Raw genomic sequence first — 14,021 nt, 5'->3', positions numbered from 1 at the left:
TAAAATAGCACAGCAGCCCTGTTGTGGTGTAAGCCCCTTTTACTTTGTCCACCAGTTTTCATTTTTCTAACACCTTTTTGCCCCTCCTGTGCAAAAGGGAACACTACAGTGTGGGGGACATGTGTGATCAACCTACTTTGGAAGATTTCAGGGGTAGGCTACTCTAAAGAATTCTATAAATTTTTAGGTAGACACATTTTACAGCAGTACAATTGTCTATTTTTGGGGCTCTGGTAAATCTACCCTTTAAGTTCATGCCTGTATTAAGTCACTTTTTATCGGCTGAGTCTGCAGATGCATTTCTCTTTATTTTTTTAATGAATTGAATGTTTAGATAATGAAACAGAGACTTTGATAACAGAAGCAGCAGAGACCACTTGCACCCCCCACCCCCCCGCCTGTCCTGCCTGTCCTGCCTGTCCTCTCTTTTTCATCACTTTGAGAATCATAATCTAAGTGTTATATTTAGCCTGCAGATAATTGAGCTATCTGCAGCTTCAAACCAAATGCAATTAAAATTCTCTTTAAGAAGCCCTTAACTCTGACTTCAGAGTTTCCACCTCCACCTCTTTCATCTTCAGTTTTATAAAGGGAACTAGTACAGCATCTAACTTGACTAAATGTACCCTCATCTCTATGTGGCATGTTCTAAAATTCCATACAACATAGATAAATATATTTTTAAAAGCAAAAAGATTTATTCAGTAACCTAGAACCTCCAAATTAATTGTGTGAATCTGTCAATGTTTCTGACCTAGGATGTTTTTTGTATATTTGGCTCTCTGGCCCAGACTGATGCACTTTATATCTGCCAGCTCTTGTCTGCATTGCTGTTGTAACTACTAAATTTGACCACTAGATGGGTGTATACAGTTGAAGGAGTGGATTTTTCCAGGAAACTATGGTGTTTGTCTCCCCCTTGTGAAGCATAATGAAAATAGCTGCAGAAATGGGGGGGGCATGCTTTTAATTGACAGCTGTTGTTTTTTGGTATTTATACTTATTGTAGCATTGTTGTGATACTTTGACTCTTTATTTTCTATCCTCTTTTAGTTCATGATTTCAAAAGATTATTATTTCATGTCAGCCCATCACCAAAGTTGACCTTATATTTCGTTAAACTCCACAGGCACGATGTTATGGATTTGCAGAAATGTAACAAATTATTGATTTATGTCACTTCTGCTTCATGTAGTTTGTCAGATCCTCCTCCTCCATCCACCTCACTGTGCCCTCTGCCCACCTCAGCACCATAGGGAACAGAGCTTTCAGCTGTTCTGCTCCCCAACTCTAGAACTCACTCCCACCAGACATCTGGAACATTGACTCTCTTCCTCTTTTCAAATCAAGACTCAGAACCCACCTGTTCAGGATAGCTTATTCATTGTAATATGTTCCATTTGATACTTTATTAAGCTTCTGTCCCTTGTTTTTTTATTGTAAATGTTTTTAAATCTGTAAAGTGTCCTTGAGTGCTTAGAAAGGCCTTTATAAATAAAATGTATTATTATTATTGTTATTAACATGGAACAGCTGACAGCTCATTTCATGTTCTCCATCATTGAACTGAAGCTAATTGACTTTTTCTTTCAACCTCCTTGTGCAATCCCAGGGTGCCCCCGGCCCTCTTGGTCCTCAAGGCCCCCAGGGACCTCCAGGGCGACCCGGTGATCAAGGTATCCAGGGACATAAGGGGCAGAAAGGTGACCTTGGAAGGAGCGGCCCCATTGGTCCCAAAGGAAATGTGGTAAAGTCCTCCTCCGGTTTGTTTTCTGAGTGATAGAAATGAAACAGTCTTGCTTTGTTTTATTGTTGTTAAAGTGTGATTATTGTGGCTCCACAGGGAATGACCGGCGTTCCTGGATTTTCTGGAAACGATGGCATTCCTGTAAGTACATTTCTGGGTAAAATATAAACAGTATATCATGGGATTCTGCCTTGTACATGCTCTGACATTGTGCTGTGTATTAAAGTGAGTAGAGCAACAGCTGCCTGGGAGCAAAGCCGAAATATTAAGCACTCCCCCTAGCTGCATAATTGTTCATAAACCCAGCCTCCTCTGTGTTAACAAATGGAGCCTTGAGCAAACTATGATGTTAAAATAAGCAACAAATAGTTTTTACCACACCTGGATTCTGTTATCATATTGATTATTAACCTCATGAGACCTGAGCATTTGTTTAGAATGCGTTTTAAGCTTCTCCCACCTATGACGGATCAATAGTACCCTTGTCTTTGAACAGGAAGTTGTTTTTTTCCAAAAAACAAGACATAAGAATAAAAGGTGTTTCTTACTGTACAACACACACAAATGTATTTTTTTTTACTTGGTGCAAATGATTTTCACATAGAATATGGTTTTAAAATGCTAAAGATTGCTGCTCGAAAAACAAACTTTAACAGAACATTGATAAGTATGTTTTTACCTCGTGATGATGGACCATTAAGAACTTGTTATGACTGGTTATGAACTAAATCTACATTAGAAGTTCTGGAGGTCTTAAAAAGCATCCTCTAAAATTATTAGAAATTACCCAAACATGAAAAAATGCACCCAAATTCCCAAGACATTAAAACACTTTAAAAATACTTCAAAATATCCTTAAATATTCCCTAAACTTTCAGTAGACCTTGCTGAAAAAGCCTAAAGATGTGATTAACATATTCACCAGACGTCCCATGCAAATTGCTGAAAGATTTTCAAGCAAATTTCTATCAACATTTCTTTGTCAAATTCCTTAAGATTTACAGATAAATTCCCCCAAATTCTAAGGAAAATAAGGGAAAATGTCCAAACAAAGTCCCCAAAACTTCAAAACACATTCCCCATAAAGATTCAGGAAAATTTTGGAGCATATTCCTCACCCCAATTATCAATCAAATTCTCTGAAATGTACAAATTCCTATGAAGTACCTGAAAGTCTCAAAGCCCCCCCATCCATTAAAATTTCTTAGTACAAATGTCTGAAAATTTCAAAGAAAATTCCCTAGACATTCAAATGTATTTATTTGTTTGTTGGTTGGTTTATTGGGTTTTTTGACTGGGACCGTACTCAGTAATCAACATATTTATAATTAATCAGCACAACAGCGAAATTTAAACCTCTAGAAGTTCTGGACAAGCCAGGAAAGCCAAAATGTAATGTCCTGATATGTATGTGCAGGGTCTTAGGAGGTCAAGTCTTATATCAGGAAATGTGACACCTTGAAATATTCTCAACCAGACTAGTGGACTAGAAAGGCAAGAGAAAACTAAATAAGACTAAAGATAAAGTCATTGAACTTTCCATAAGCAAGAATCTGTTCTGCAACCATACTTCAGGGTATTTTGGCTTCACTTTTGTTCAACAGAAGACAACAGCGGCATATTGTCCATATTAATATACCGTCAACAGTTCTCATTCTTGTTACTGGACGCTCTGTCTTCAGGGACACCCTGGACAAGCTGGTCCCAGAGGAAAACCAGGGGCTGACGGCTGTAACGGGACAAAAGGAGACTCAGGGATACCGGGGCAACCAGGCTATAAAGGCCTACCTGGTTTTCAGGTAATTGCCTTGGTGAATCTGCCTTGGTAGTGGTTTATAAAACAGACAGTTTTGATTTCACATCTTGATTGTTTTTGTCTCTCAGGGACCTCCAGGCAGGAAGGGAGAGAAGGGAGACTCTCTGGAACTGACTGTTTACATGGAGCGCTTCAGGGTGAGGATGAGGAGTCTACAAGTTCTCCTGGCTTCATCATGTTGCATTCGCAGCTTTATGTTAGTGTAAATACATCAGATAAATGATGATGCTCTGTTCACAGGGAGATCCAGGCAGCCCAGGGTACCCTGGAATAATTGTAAGACATACTTTGTTAAACAACTAATAATTCAGATTATTTCTGTGATTTGTTTTTATTTAGCCATAAGTTTATCTGAAGCTTCAACTTAACTTTGTGTGGTATCAGTCTTTGTTGGTTACTCTCTTTTGTCTCATTTTTGTCAGGGGCCTCAGGGAAATCCTGGATGGCCGGGAAACAGTGGCTTCTTAGGGCCAAAGGTAAATGTGACAGTTTGTGTGTATGTGTTTCTGTAAAAGCATTTTTTAAAGTAGAACTACATTTGTTATGGCAAAGGATGCTAGGATACCTAGAAATACAATCCAAACAGTCACGCTCTATTTAAAGTAGTTAGACAAAAAGTACAAAATGCAAGCTTTTTTCCCTTAAAAAAAGATTTAAAGATACATTTTAAGTTTCAAAAAGGGATTTTGGAAGATATTATCAGTAAGTGCTGGGCGATTAGTTGAGTTTCAATTCTGATTACGATTTTAGCTTCCCATTATCATCTAAAAGACAACCACAAATGAAAAATTATTGTGCCACATGCCATGATGTGTTTGTTTTGCATTGTCTGTTAAATGGAGCACTCGCACCCTCCTTTTAACCCTTTTTAATTATTTTTTTTTAATCATTTTATTGTTTCTGCCGCTACTGCTATCCACCATCCTGTCTGTTTTATATCCCACAATGCATTGCGACTGGGCTGTGACAACCAATGGCAGGCTGTTTTTGCAGCGCATCATACTTTGTCAAACTGCACCTGTCTTTACGTTGCTATCATGCAGGAGACGACCTTTAAAGCTCTGATGGAGAGAGAGAGAGACAGAGAGCCTGTGATGTGTCCCTCTGGGTCTCTGCAGATGGGAACTGCTTTGATAAATGGCACAAATAAACAAAACAAAGATGTGCAAAGGTCTTTTTTTGTAAATATATGAATAATTTGTGAATTTTTGTCAAAGAGTTATTATTTTTACACTCCTCAGTCCTCAAGCGATAGGAGGATCGTAAAAGTCGTTGAGTTTTAATTTCTGTTTAGTTTTTTCTTTTGTCTTTATACTCCCATAGCTTTTTAAGAATTCAAGTGACATAACTGCAGCACACATATTCTAAAAGCCCTGGCTGTCCTGGAAAAAGGATGCTTAGAGCTTGACTGTGGACCACAAGGTTGATGTTTTACAAGCTTTTTAAAACAATAGGTCAAGGCAAGACAAAATGTTAAAGCACAGCGAGTGTTTGCTGAAAGAGATTCACTGCGTCATTCTTTCTGTCAGTATGCCTTTGTTAAGAATGTCAGACATGGTGCATGTTGAGAATATATTTCTAAGTAAAAGGGCCTTCAGCTCTTCTAACAATTAAAAACAATGCTCTTATTCAGTAGATGTTTTAAGGAGAGGTATTTCATTAGTGAAGCCACTTTACAGAATTGTCCATACCTTTCTTCAGGTCCCTGTCAAACGTTCTTCTGTCATTAATCCCAAAAAGCAGTTGGCACACATCGTTCGCACATGCTTTTTTAATGATTGTATCATCAGGTTACGGTACTTATTTATGTTAGATTTCACTCTCTACAGACTTTTACCCATTCAGTGCATGCAGCATGTTTTATTTTTTTGCACCTGCATGTTTGTCAAGCTCGTGTTTTTAAATGAAAAATAAAGATTTATTTTCCTGAGATCTATACAGTAACATCAAAACCAATACAATGAAGAATGAATGTCTTAATACCAATCAAAATAATCATGATTTATGAATTATGAAGGTTATTATCAGTGTTTGTGTATGTAAATAAGGTTTGTTTTTTTTAATAACTTTAGAAAGTTAACAGTAAAACTTAAGAACAACATATTTTCATGGTATAATTGAAATAGAAGTAACTATTTTTACCCATAAGTTGGTGTCATTATTTTATCTTTATAGATATCAACAAAATCATTTTTTTTAAATGTGATTAACCGGTATCCCAAACCCAGAATCACACTGTGCAGCATATTGTTATTTGAGTGCTTCATTCCATTCCTATTTTGGCACTTGTAAGGAGCCTGTCTGTGTTTTTTCCTAGGGTCCTCCAGGGCCTCCAGGTCCCCCTGGACCAAAGGTAAAGCAATGCAAGATGCATCTCATACAATATAAAACATGTCTTTGTAAAAATCCTGCAGGATAAAACAGTAAAGTTCCTTCATAAATGTTAATTCACATCTGTTTGATATCTCTCTACAGGGCACTATGACCAAAGTGTTTAAGGGACAACAAGGAGAACGGGTGAGCAATACATGAAAGCTCATGTCTTTAACACTTGTCCTTTTTTAAAAATACTTTAGCAACTATATAACTGGATATTCACTTAGGTCTTAGATCAGTGATAACAAACTTGTAGCCCCAAGGCCACATAAAACCCCCACAGTCTTCCATTCAGCCCTCAAAGATTATTGAATTTGGAAAAAGTGACTTAATTTTCAACATCTCAAACTTTTTTCCTTAGAATTTCAACTTTATTCTTGAAATTCACAGCATTAGTTCTTCTTCATCCTCTCCCATATTAATCTGTCTATGGCCTTTCGGATTTATATTGCTAGAAATGCATCTCTGAAAAAAGTGCATTTTAGAATCTTTGAAGACCCTGTAAAGTGATAATATATCCGCATTTAGGTTTGTTGTTTGACGGGTTACTGTGTCATGAACCCTTAGTTCAAATTTCAGTCAAATCAAACATCTCTCTTTTTTTTAAAGATTTATTTTAACTGCATTTAAAACAGCATTTAACTGACTGTAAACTTTCGATAAAGGCAGTGACATCAGCTAACAACAGACTGTAGTTAGATTAACTGCTTGGTGATTTATGTCATATTTGCCCTGCCCAAATTAAACCCAGCCAGGAAAGAGGTGAAAAACAGACTAAATCCAAATTTCAGTCACATGCAGATCTCAGTGTTTTCACGTTTACAACAGTCATATTCCTTGTGTGTTAAGACACAACTTTTGGATTTCACTTTACAGGAAGACTGTGAAGTCTGTACAGAGTCCAAGTTTTTTTGCAAAACATGCTTGATTTGATACTTAAAGTATTTTTGCATGTGTTTCACTATACTTATATTTTGTGCGATAGTTTAGCTTAAGACTGCACTTCTGTCATTTCAAACTAAATTCTGAATGTTTCTTTCTGTCTTAACATATGAGTTTTGTTGCACTTCTTGCTTACACTACAGGGGGAAACCGGACCACAAGGCCTACCAGGGCGACCAGGAAACAACACTGGTCCCCATACCAAGGCCTTTGTAGGCCCCCCGGTCAGTACATTATCATTAACTGATCATTTTCACTCATGAAGCTGCTGTGACTTTGAAAAACCTTGATGTGTTTGTTTTGTACATTGATTTACATGCCATTAACATTTGACTTGTTGGTTATTTAGGGTGACAAAGGAGAAAGAGGAGATCTGGTATGCCATTATATTTTTCACTTTTCCAAATGTCTTAAACATAACTCCTAAGCTGCATCACAACACCTCATCTGTTTTCTTCACTGGTTTATTTCAGGCTGACAACAAAGGAGAGACAGGTGTGAAGGGGATGCCAGGATCACGGGTGGGTAACGGCACTTTTCTTCCCCCTTTTTAAACCACAAGCTGTCATCCATCCTTGGATTATAATTATATCATTAATGTTGCAGCCCGACTCTGAAACCAAAAAGCAAAATTAAGGTCAAGAGAAAGTTGTCATTCAAGGCACAGTGTTTTACAGTTTATCGATAATGCTCTATCCATAAATAAATAACAAGTTCTATCAAGCAATTTAAAAAATTAATCTAATTCTTTTTTGATCTGTGGGCAATTACTCACAATAAATTGCATTATTGAATAAAATGAGTACAAGTGCATTGCAGGTAGCTTTACTGCATAACCCTGTTTCTAATTTGTTAGATTTTTATCAGGGCTTCCAAAAGATAAAAATTTTGAATCTCAGAATTTCTTGAGTTAATTGCGATTAATCACACCCTTTCTATTGCATTTTAAAGTCCCACTATTTTGCATTTTAAACTGTTTCCTTGTCATTTTGGATTTTTCTGCTGTCTTAAACTAGACTTCCTGTTTGGGTACAGCCCTACTTTTAGAGGTAGATTGACGATTTCATTATAAACTTGGAAAAAGGAGCATGCTATGAATTGAAAATGAAATAAGAGATCATTTAAAAGGTGCAAATGACTTCTGACTTGTCCTCTGAGCTTTCTGAGTTTTTAAGTGAAATGAGACATAGAGGAGCAGTGGTGGACTTATTTTACATCACTGTGACTGCAGGGAGATGCAGCCTTAACCAATTTAATCATGATTAACCCTATTAATCTTGACAGCCCTAATGTTTATAAATTTATGTTTATGTGATTCATTTTTCACTGTCCATGTTTGACTCTGCTTTTCATGTTATAAAAAGTTAATTCACAATTTACTGTATCCGCTCCGTTACCGTTGACACTTTAAATCCTCCTTATCCTCAAGTCAATTTTTGTGTGGTTAATTTATCAAAACTAATGCATTATTTAGCACAACAAATAACATACATTTTACTATGAAACTAGGATTGCCAGCTGTCCGATATTACCCGATATTAGATGTTACTTCCCCATCACTAGACAACAGTTTACTGATCTATGATCAGATCTGACACCCTCAGTAGACCTTCGTGCACTGATTAAAGTCGATCGAGTGAGAGTTGTCATCCAGTCACAGCCTCACTAATGTGCAGTAGATATACCTGCAGCTTCAGAAGTACCAAATCCTGCAGAAAGAAGATTCCATCATGTATGGTGTTGTTTCAGTGCCTTATGTTGACTGCTGGATCCAGGGTGGCCACTTACAAATTGTTTTTAATGTTTTTAGGGTGCATCTGGTGTAGATGGGAGACCTGGACCACGGGTATGTTTGTGTATAAGAGCTGTTGCATCTTTATTTCAAGTATGAAATGATATGTTAGATAATGTCTAAATTCTAATAATGCCAATAGATCCCATTTTTATAACTTTGTATGAAATTATTTGTATATATTTGTACAAGTCTAAAGATCTAAAGCTGCTCTTTTGAACAGTGTCTTTGTTAAGAATAGAGCCAGTAAGACTCAAGGTTGATCAATATACTTCATATTGATGACTCTTTTTCAGGGTGACATTGGCGAACCAGGACCAAAAGGCAGAGATGGTCCTAAGGTGAGAATATTTTTCATCATGTGTTTGAATCGTACATTTTCATTATCATGACAATAAGATTCACAGATCAGTTAGTATTCAAGCCCCTGTGAAGAGGTTTTGTTTTGAAGAGGCTGTGACCGTTCTATATAGAAATCTACAAATTAGAGCATCAGCAGAAAGACTGATTATATCATATTTTTCAGTATTCACAATGAGTGATACATTTGGCTGAAAAAAGAAATTAGGATAGAATTTACAGTAACAAAACACTTCCCATGAGAGTGGCCCTTGGGATGAAATTAGTAGAGACTAGGTGTACGCCTTTGTCCACAGGGGGGCGCCAAAATCTTAACAAACTGAAGGTGCCTCACAGGAAACAGTTACAAGATCTGTTACTTTGTGACACTGTATGGGAATAGATTTTTTAATTGAATTAATAGGTCAGCTTTAACAGTTTGTTGCTTCCCAAAACACATAGAAGATATATGAAAATTAGAAATACAAATTTACAAATATTATTAAGGGTTTACATGTGGGCTAAGTTTCAGGTTATCATGCCCACCTTTTTTACCCAACATATCTCATAGGCAACCACTTAACCACACACTAAAAAAAGCAGAACAATGTTTCATTCAACATTCAATAGACAAAGAAAGCAAAACTGAAGTTCATTCTTTATGTACAAAATTCAAAACAAGACAAAACAATAGGTCCAAATCTTTCAAAAATCCCTGTCATCATTTATTACTTTTATATTTATTAATCATGGCAATTTTAAACATGTTTTTACACATACTGAGTAAAGCACATACTTTTGAATATTTTTTGTTAAACCAACTCCCCAGGTCTGCCTTTAAGAACACTAGTTGTGCAGTTTTTTGCAGTTTTTTTTTAATTTAACAGGAAATTTTGATGAATAGAAATTTAGTATTACAGTATGTTTTTGCTTCATCCCCAGAAGCCTAAACAACACAGATTTGCCTCAAAGTGGCCTCCTTGTACTCACTGTTTTCTAAAACATAGTCACTAGCTTTCAAGTCTTCTTGAATAAACCCATCAAATTAAACTAACCAATCATATATTTCTGTTGGTTTAACATTATATTGCTTCATTTAATTTGTGGTAATCTGATTTTCTTGACCATTGTAAGGCTGCTGAAGGGGTTTAAGATCGCAAGTCAAAAATAGTTTGTTGTGTAGCATAAATATTTCTTCTGATATCTCTTCAGCAAGCCACACTGAGGCTACAGGGTCAAATTAATGCTGACTTGCCATTTTTTAAACTGGTTTACAGTGACACAGACACAAAAATAAATCAAACGTCAGCAGTTACAATCTATTATGGTTTCCAGTTCTTCAAAAATTCTCAGCCAGTTTAGTAATTTCTTTCTCTGGATAATCATATCGAACCTTTGTCAATGTGAAAGCACCCACAAAGTCACGTTATGGGGAAAAAAGCAAACAAAAGCAGGATTTGCTATGACAAAATACAAGAAGTGTGTCAAAGTATGTTTTCACATTCAGTCTGTTCTCATCCTGATACTCCTGCTGTACTAATGATGTTAAAACAAGTGAGACTGCTGCTACTGAAACACTGATGTGAAGTTTGTCTTTTAGGGAATCAGAGGAGATGCAGGAGAGCTGATTTCATCTGGCCAATGGCCTCCTGTAGGTAAGTTAGATGCTGTCAGCCAATAAAAAGAGGGTTTTTACAGGTGACACCCTCTGATTTCTAAAGTTGCCACTATTTCTTAACTGTTGCAGACATGAAGTGAAACTCAGTAGGGAAAGTTGGGACATTACTTAAGTTCATCACACAGAGCACAAAGTCAGATGTTCAAGAGACACTGAATAAAAATGGAAGTGATGATGGCTGATAAAATGAAGAGAACACAGTCAGTGTACTTCAGGAACAAAAGAGCTTCTGTCATCTGGCAGGACTCAGCAGAGCAGCTGGTGAGGGTCAGTGATAATTATAGTGAGTGATAAGTGATTAGACATATTTAGATGACTATTTTATATACAGCACTATGCCAAAGTAGGCCATAAATAACAATCTAAATTAATTACTCACTCTCTTTATGAGTATGAAACCAGATAATATGGAGCAAATGTACCCAAAATTAAAATAAACACATATAATCAATCAGGAATAGTCAGATAGTACAACTTATTTGTGACCTTTGCACATCTTGAACTCTATCAGGATGTCTGCCTTGGAGTTTTCTGTAGTAATCTTTTACTTTATTTACCAGGGTTATTTTAGCACTCCCCTTGGTTCTTCTTTAAATACAGACAGTCATTTATCTTCTTTCCCTCTGTCTATGTGATCCTCTGTAATGTTTATATTTAAACACTGCTGCTTTTTGTTTTCCAAATATGACTTTAACAATTGATAGATGTTCTTGGGATTGTTGTTAAGTGTTTAAAGTTTGAAGTAGATAAAGGTTCATTTGTAGAAAATGTGCCTTAAAATAAATGTTACAGATGCTCCAAAAAATTTTGATTATTTTTTTCAGCTTATATAGGATAATTTAAGGGACAGGAAAGAAGGGGAGGGAGTGGGGGAAGACATGCACCAAAAAGTACTGAGATCCCACGACTAGTGCGTTATGGACTAGAGTCTTTGTAAACCAGCACCCAGTTTGTAGACTTTTATGCAGCGCCAACAGACCTATGGTTTAAAGTGGGTTCTGAGGATCAAAGTTTGTTACTTTGCTCATCTTTCAACTTTATAGTGTGTTTTAAGGACTGAAGTTTTGGGTCTGAACTATTTTAATACATCTGTACCTATATCAGTATCAGCTAAAATTAATTAGTAAATGTTGGCATATCTGCTGATATCTGCAAAAATCAAATAATTTGCATCCCTAATAAATGGAGTCATCATTAGTGAAGTATCAGTGTAAGGTAGGTACAACACTATTTACTCTTGTCGGCATTGCGTCTCAGTTGGAGGTTTCCGTAGAGGAAATGAGTCCTTTCCTCCAACCAGCAATGCTGCAAACACTAAACTCTCGTGCTAATATCAGCCGACAGTGTACGATATGACAGTAAACCTAGCTAAATAGGATTGTTGTCTGTATACTATTAAAGACTGACTGAATGACCCCAATCACTCTTCTGTTTGAATATCCTGGTAAGAGATAAAATCACATTTGCTTTAGATATGAAACAGATGAAAAAATCATAGTTACTACAGCAAATTCAACGATAGTGTAAGACTTTTGAGCTACGCTGTATATTAGACTATAAGACTCTGGTTCCCAACCTGGGGTTAGCAGCTTACGGGGGCACCAAAGATTTAAGGGGGCAACATAGGGCTGTGTTTGCCCTGACATTGTCAGAAGTGTTGTCAATTTTTTTCAGGTCATTAAACCATATAATAACAACAAAATCAAACTCAGTTTTTCAGATTTTAAAATTTGACAATCTTAAAGAATTCAAGTTTTCTGGGTGCAAATAGCCTAGTGGTCAGATTGTGCCTTATGTACATGGGAAGGTCCAGGTTCAGGTCTGGCCTGTGTCTTCCCCTCATTCTCTCTTCTTGTTCCCGGAACTATCCACAAATCTCCTTTCTCTAAATAAAGGTACAAAAAGCCTAAGATTAGATTTAAAAAAAAAGAATAGACAAGTGAAAAATAGACAAGAGCTCCAGCGTTTAGCCTGCCCCCTGACCTTATTGTGACCTGTTATGAGAGCGCAGCTGCCCGGCTCTGAGCCAGAGTAGAGACAAAGTCTGTTTTCCACCTTGAATGTCTCTGTTTGATTTTGATTTGAATTTATTTATTTGATAGGGATGATGCAGTTTAACATAGTTTCATAACAGAGCATGAATCTGATGTGCTGCACAGAGAGTTTATAGCAATTGCTAATTTCCAACTCTTGTCCCTAGTTGGGCCTTTCAGTAAACAGTTCATAAAATGTACAACATTTATCAGCATTAAATGGCACAAAAGTTTACAGAATAACAGGACGGGCCTTTAAATGATCTATAGGCCACGGTGACTGATAGATTTTAAATATAGCTGTTAACTTTCAATAAATGCAGTGGCATCAGCTAACAGCAGACCATATTGAGATGCTCTGCTCAGTGATTTTATATCATTGTAATATTAGAGGGATGGGTCGTTCCCCATGGTGGACCAGGAAAGGGGTGAAAAACTTTCTAATGGTTTAAATCCAAAATTCGGTCACATGTAGATCTCAGTGTTTGCGCATGATTACAGCAACCACATTCCAACATATCTAGTGTGTTAAGACTCAAAGTTTGGATTTAACTTTACAGGGTCTTTAAAAACATCAAGTTTTAAAGTCATAATTGTACAACATTGTAAAGCTGTAAATTTACAAGAATCCATTCTAAAAAAAAAGTGATCGGACAACCACAGTTTATACAAAGATCTCTTCTAAATCCGGATTCGAATGATTAGGTGATGATTCTGGGCTAAAATCACAAGTATTGCCTCATTGATCAGTCCCAGTAAAAAGTATAATTCGCCAAACTTTTGCAAGAAAAATACCTTCATGTGGTGTGAACTTCTCCGGTGCAATCGGCTGTTTTTGACTTCATAATTTCAAAAATTCTAAATTTTGGTCCAAGTAAATGTACCCATTTTAAAGTAAAAAATAGATTTTTTTTCCTTGCAAATTTCTGACTTTTTAGCTTAATAATGTTACGTTTCTTTTAAAAAATGAACAGATTTTTTATTGTTTGTATTTTTTGTTGTTTTTATTGTTTATATACAGGCAAAACCCTGTTAAGTAGTAGACCTATTGAGTTTGGATTATGCCATGAAAGTATTTGAGGTTTCATTTTTCCAATTGGGTCCTGGGGGCTTTAATTTTCTTAGATATGAGAAGGGGACCCTAGGGAAAAACGTTGAGAACCATTGTTTGAAGGCATATGAGAAAGTGAGAAAGAGTGACAATATAGAAATGACATCTTAGAATTATAACTCAGTATAATGGAAAGAAAGCCTTCCCAAAGGTAATTTCTGCTATTATTACAGTATATTTACATGTG

The 14,021-nt window shown here is 36.4% G+C and overlaps 1 protein-coding gene across 2 annotated transcripts in view; it reads left to right on the top strand.

Annotated features, from left to right (window-relative positions):
* col4a2 (collagen, type IV, alpha 2) overlaps window positions 1–14,021 on the top strand; it is a 92,706-nt gene that overhangs the window by 57,599 nt on the left and 21,086 nt on the right. For both annotated transcript variants that reach the window (XM_041806253.1, XM_041806252.1), the window contains exons 5-18: window positions 1,613–1,747; window positions 1,844–1,888; window positions 3,430–3,546; window positions 3,632–3,700; window positions 3,804–3,839; window positions 3,986–4,039; window positions 5,881–5,916; window positions 6,039–6,080; window positions 7,025–7,105; window positions 7,231–7,257; window positions 7,355–7,402; window positions 8,692–8,727; window positions 8,970–9,014; window positions 10,613–10,667. In XM_041806253.1, coding sequence (XP_041662187.1) covers window positions 1,613–1,747; window positions 1,844–1,888; window positions 3,430–3,546; window positions 3,632–3,700; window positions 3,804–3,839; window positions 3,986–4,039; window positions 5,881–5,916; window positions 6,039–6,080; window positions 7,025–7,105; window positions 7,231–7,257; window positions 7,355–7,402; window positions 8,692–8,727; window positions 8,970–9,014; window positions 10,613–10,667 — 826 coding nt within the window. The remainder of the gene's footprint in view (window positions 1–1,612; window positions 1,748–1,843; window positions 1,889–3,429; window positions 3,547–3,631; window positions 3,701–3,803; window positions 3,840–3,985; window positions 4,040–5,880; window positions 5,917–6,038; window positions 6,081–7,024; window positions 7,106–7,230; window positions 7,258–7,354; window positions 7,403–8,691; window positions 8,728–8,969; window positions 9,015–10,612; window positions 10,668–14,021) is intronic.

This window comes from Cheilinus undulatus, linkage group 15 (genome assembly GCF_018320785.1).
Source record: "Cheilinus undulatus linkage group 15, ASM1832078v1, whole genome shotgun sequence".
Classification (NCBI taxonomy): Eukaryota; Metazoa; Chordata; class Actinopteri; order Labriformes; family Labridae; genus Cheilinus; species Cheilinus undulatus.
The sequence above is the reverse complement of the archived record's forward strand: the minus strand, read 5'-3'. Positions and strand labels throughout refer to the sequence as shown.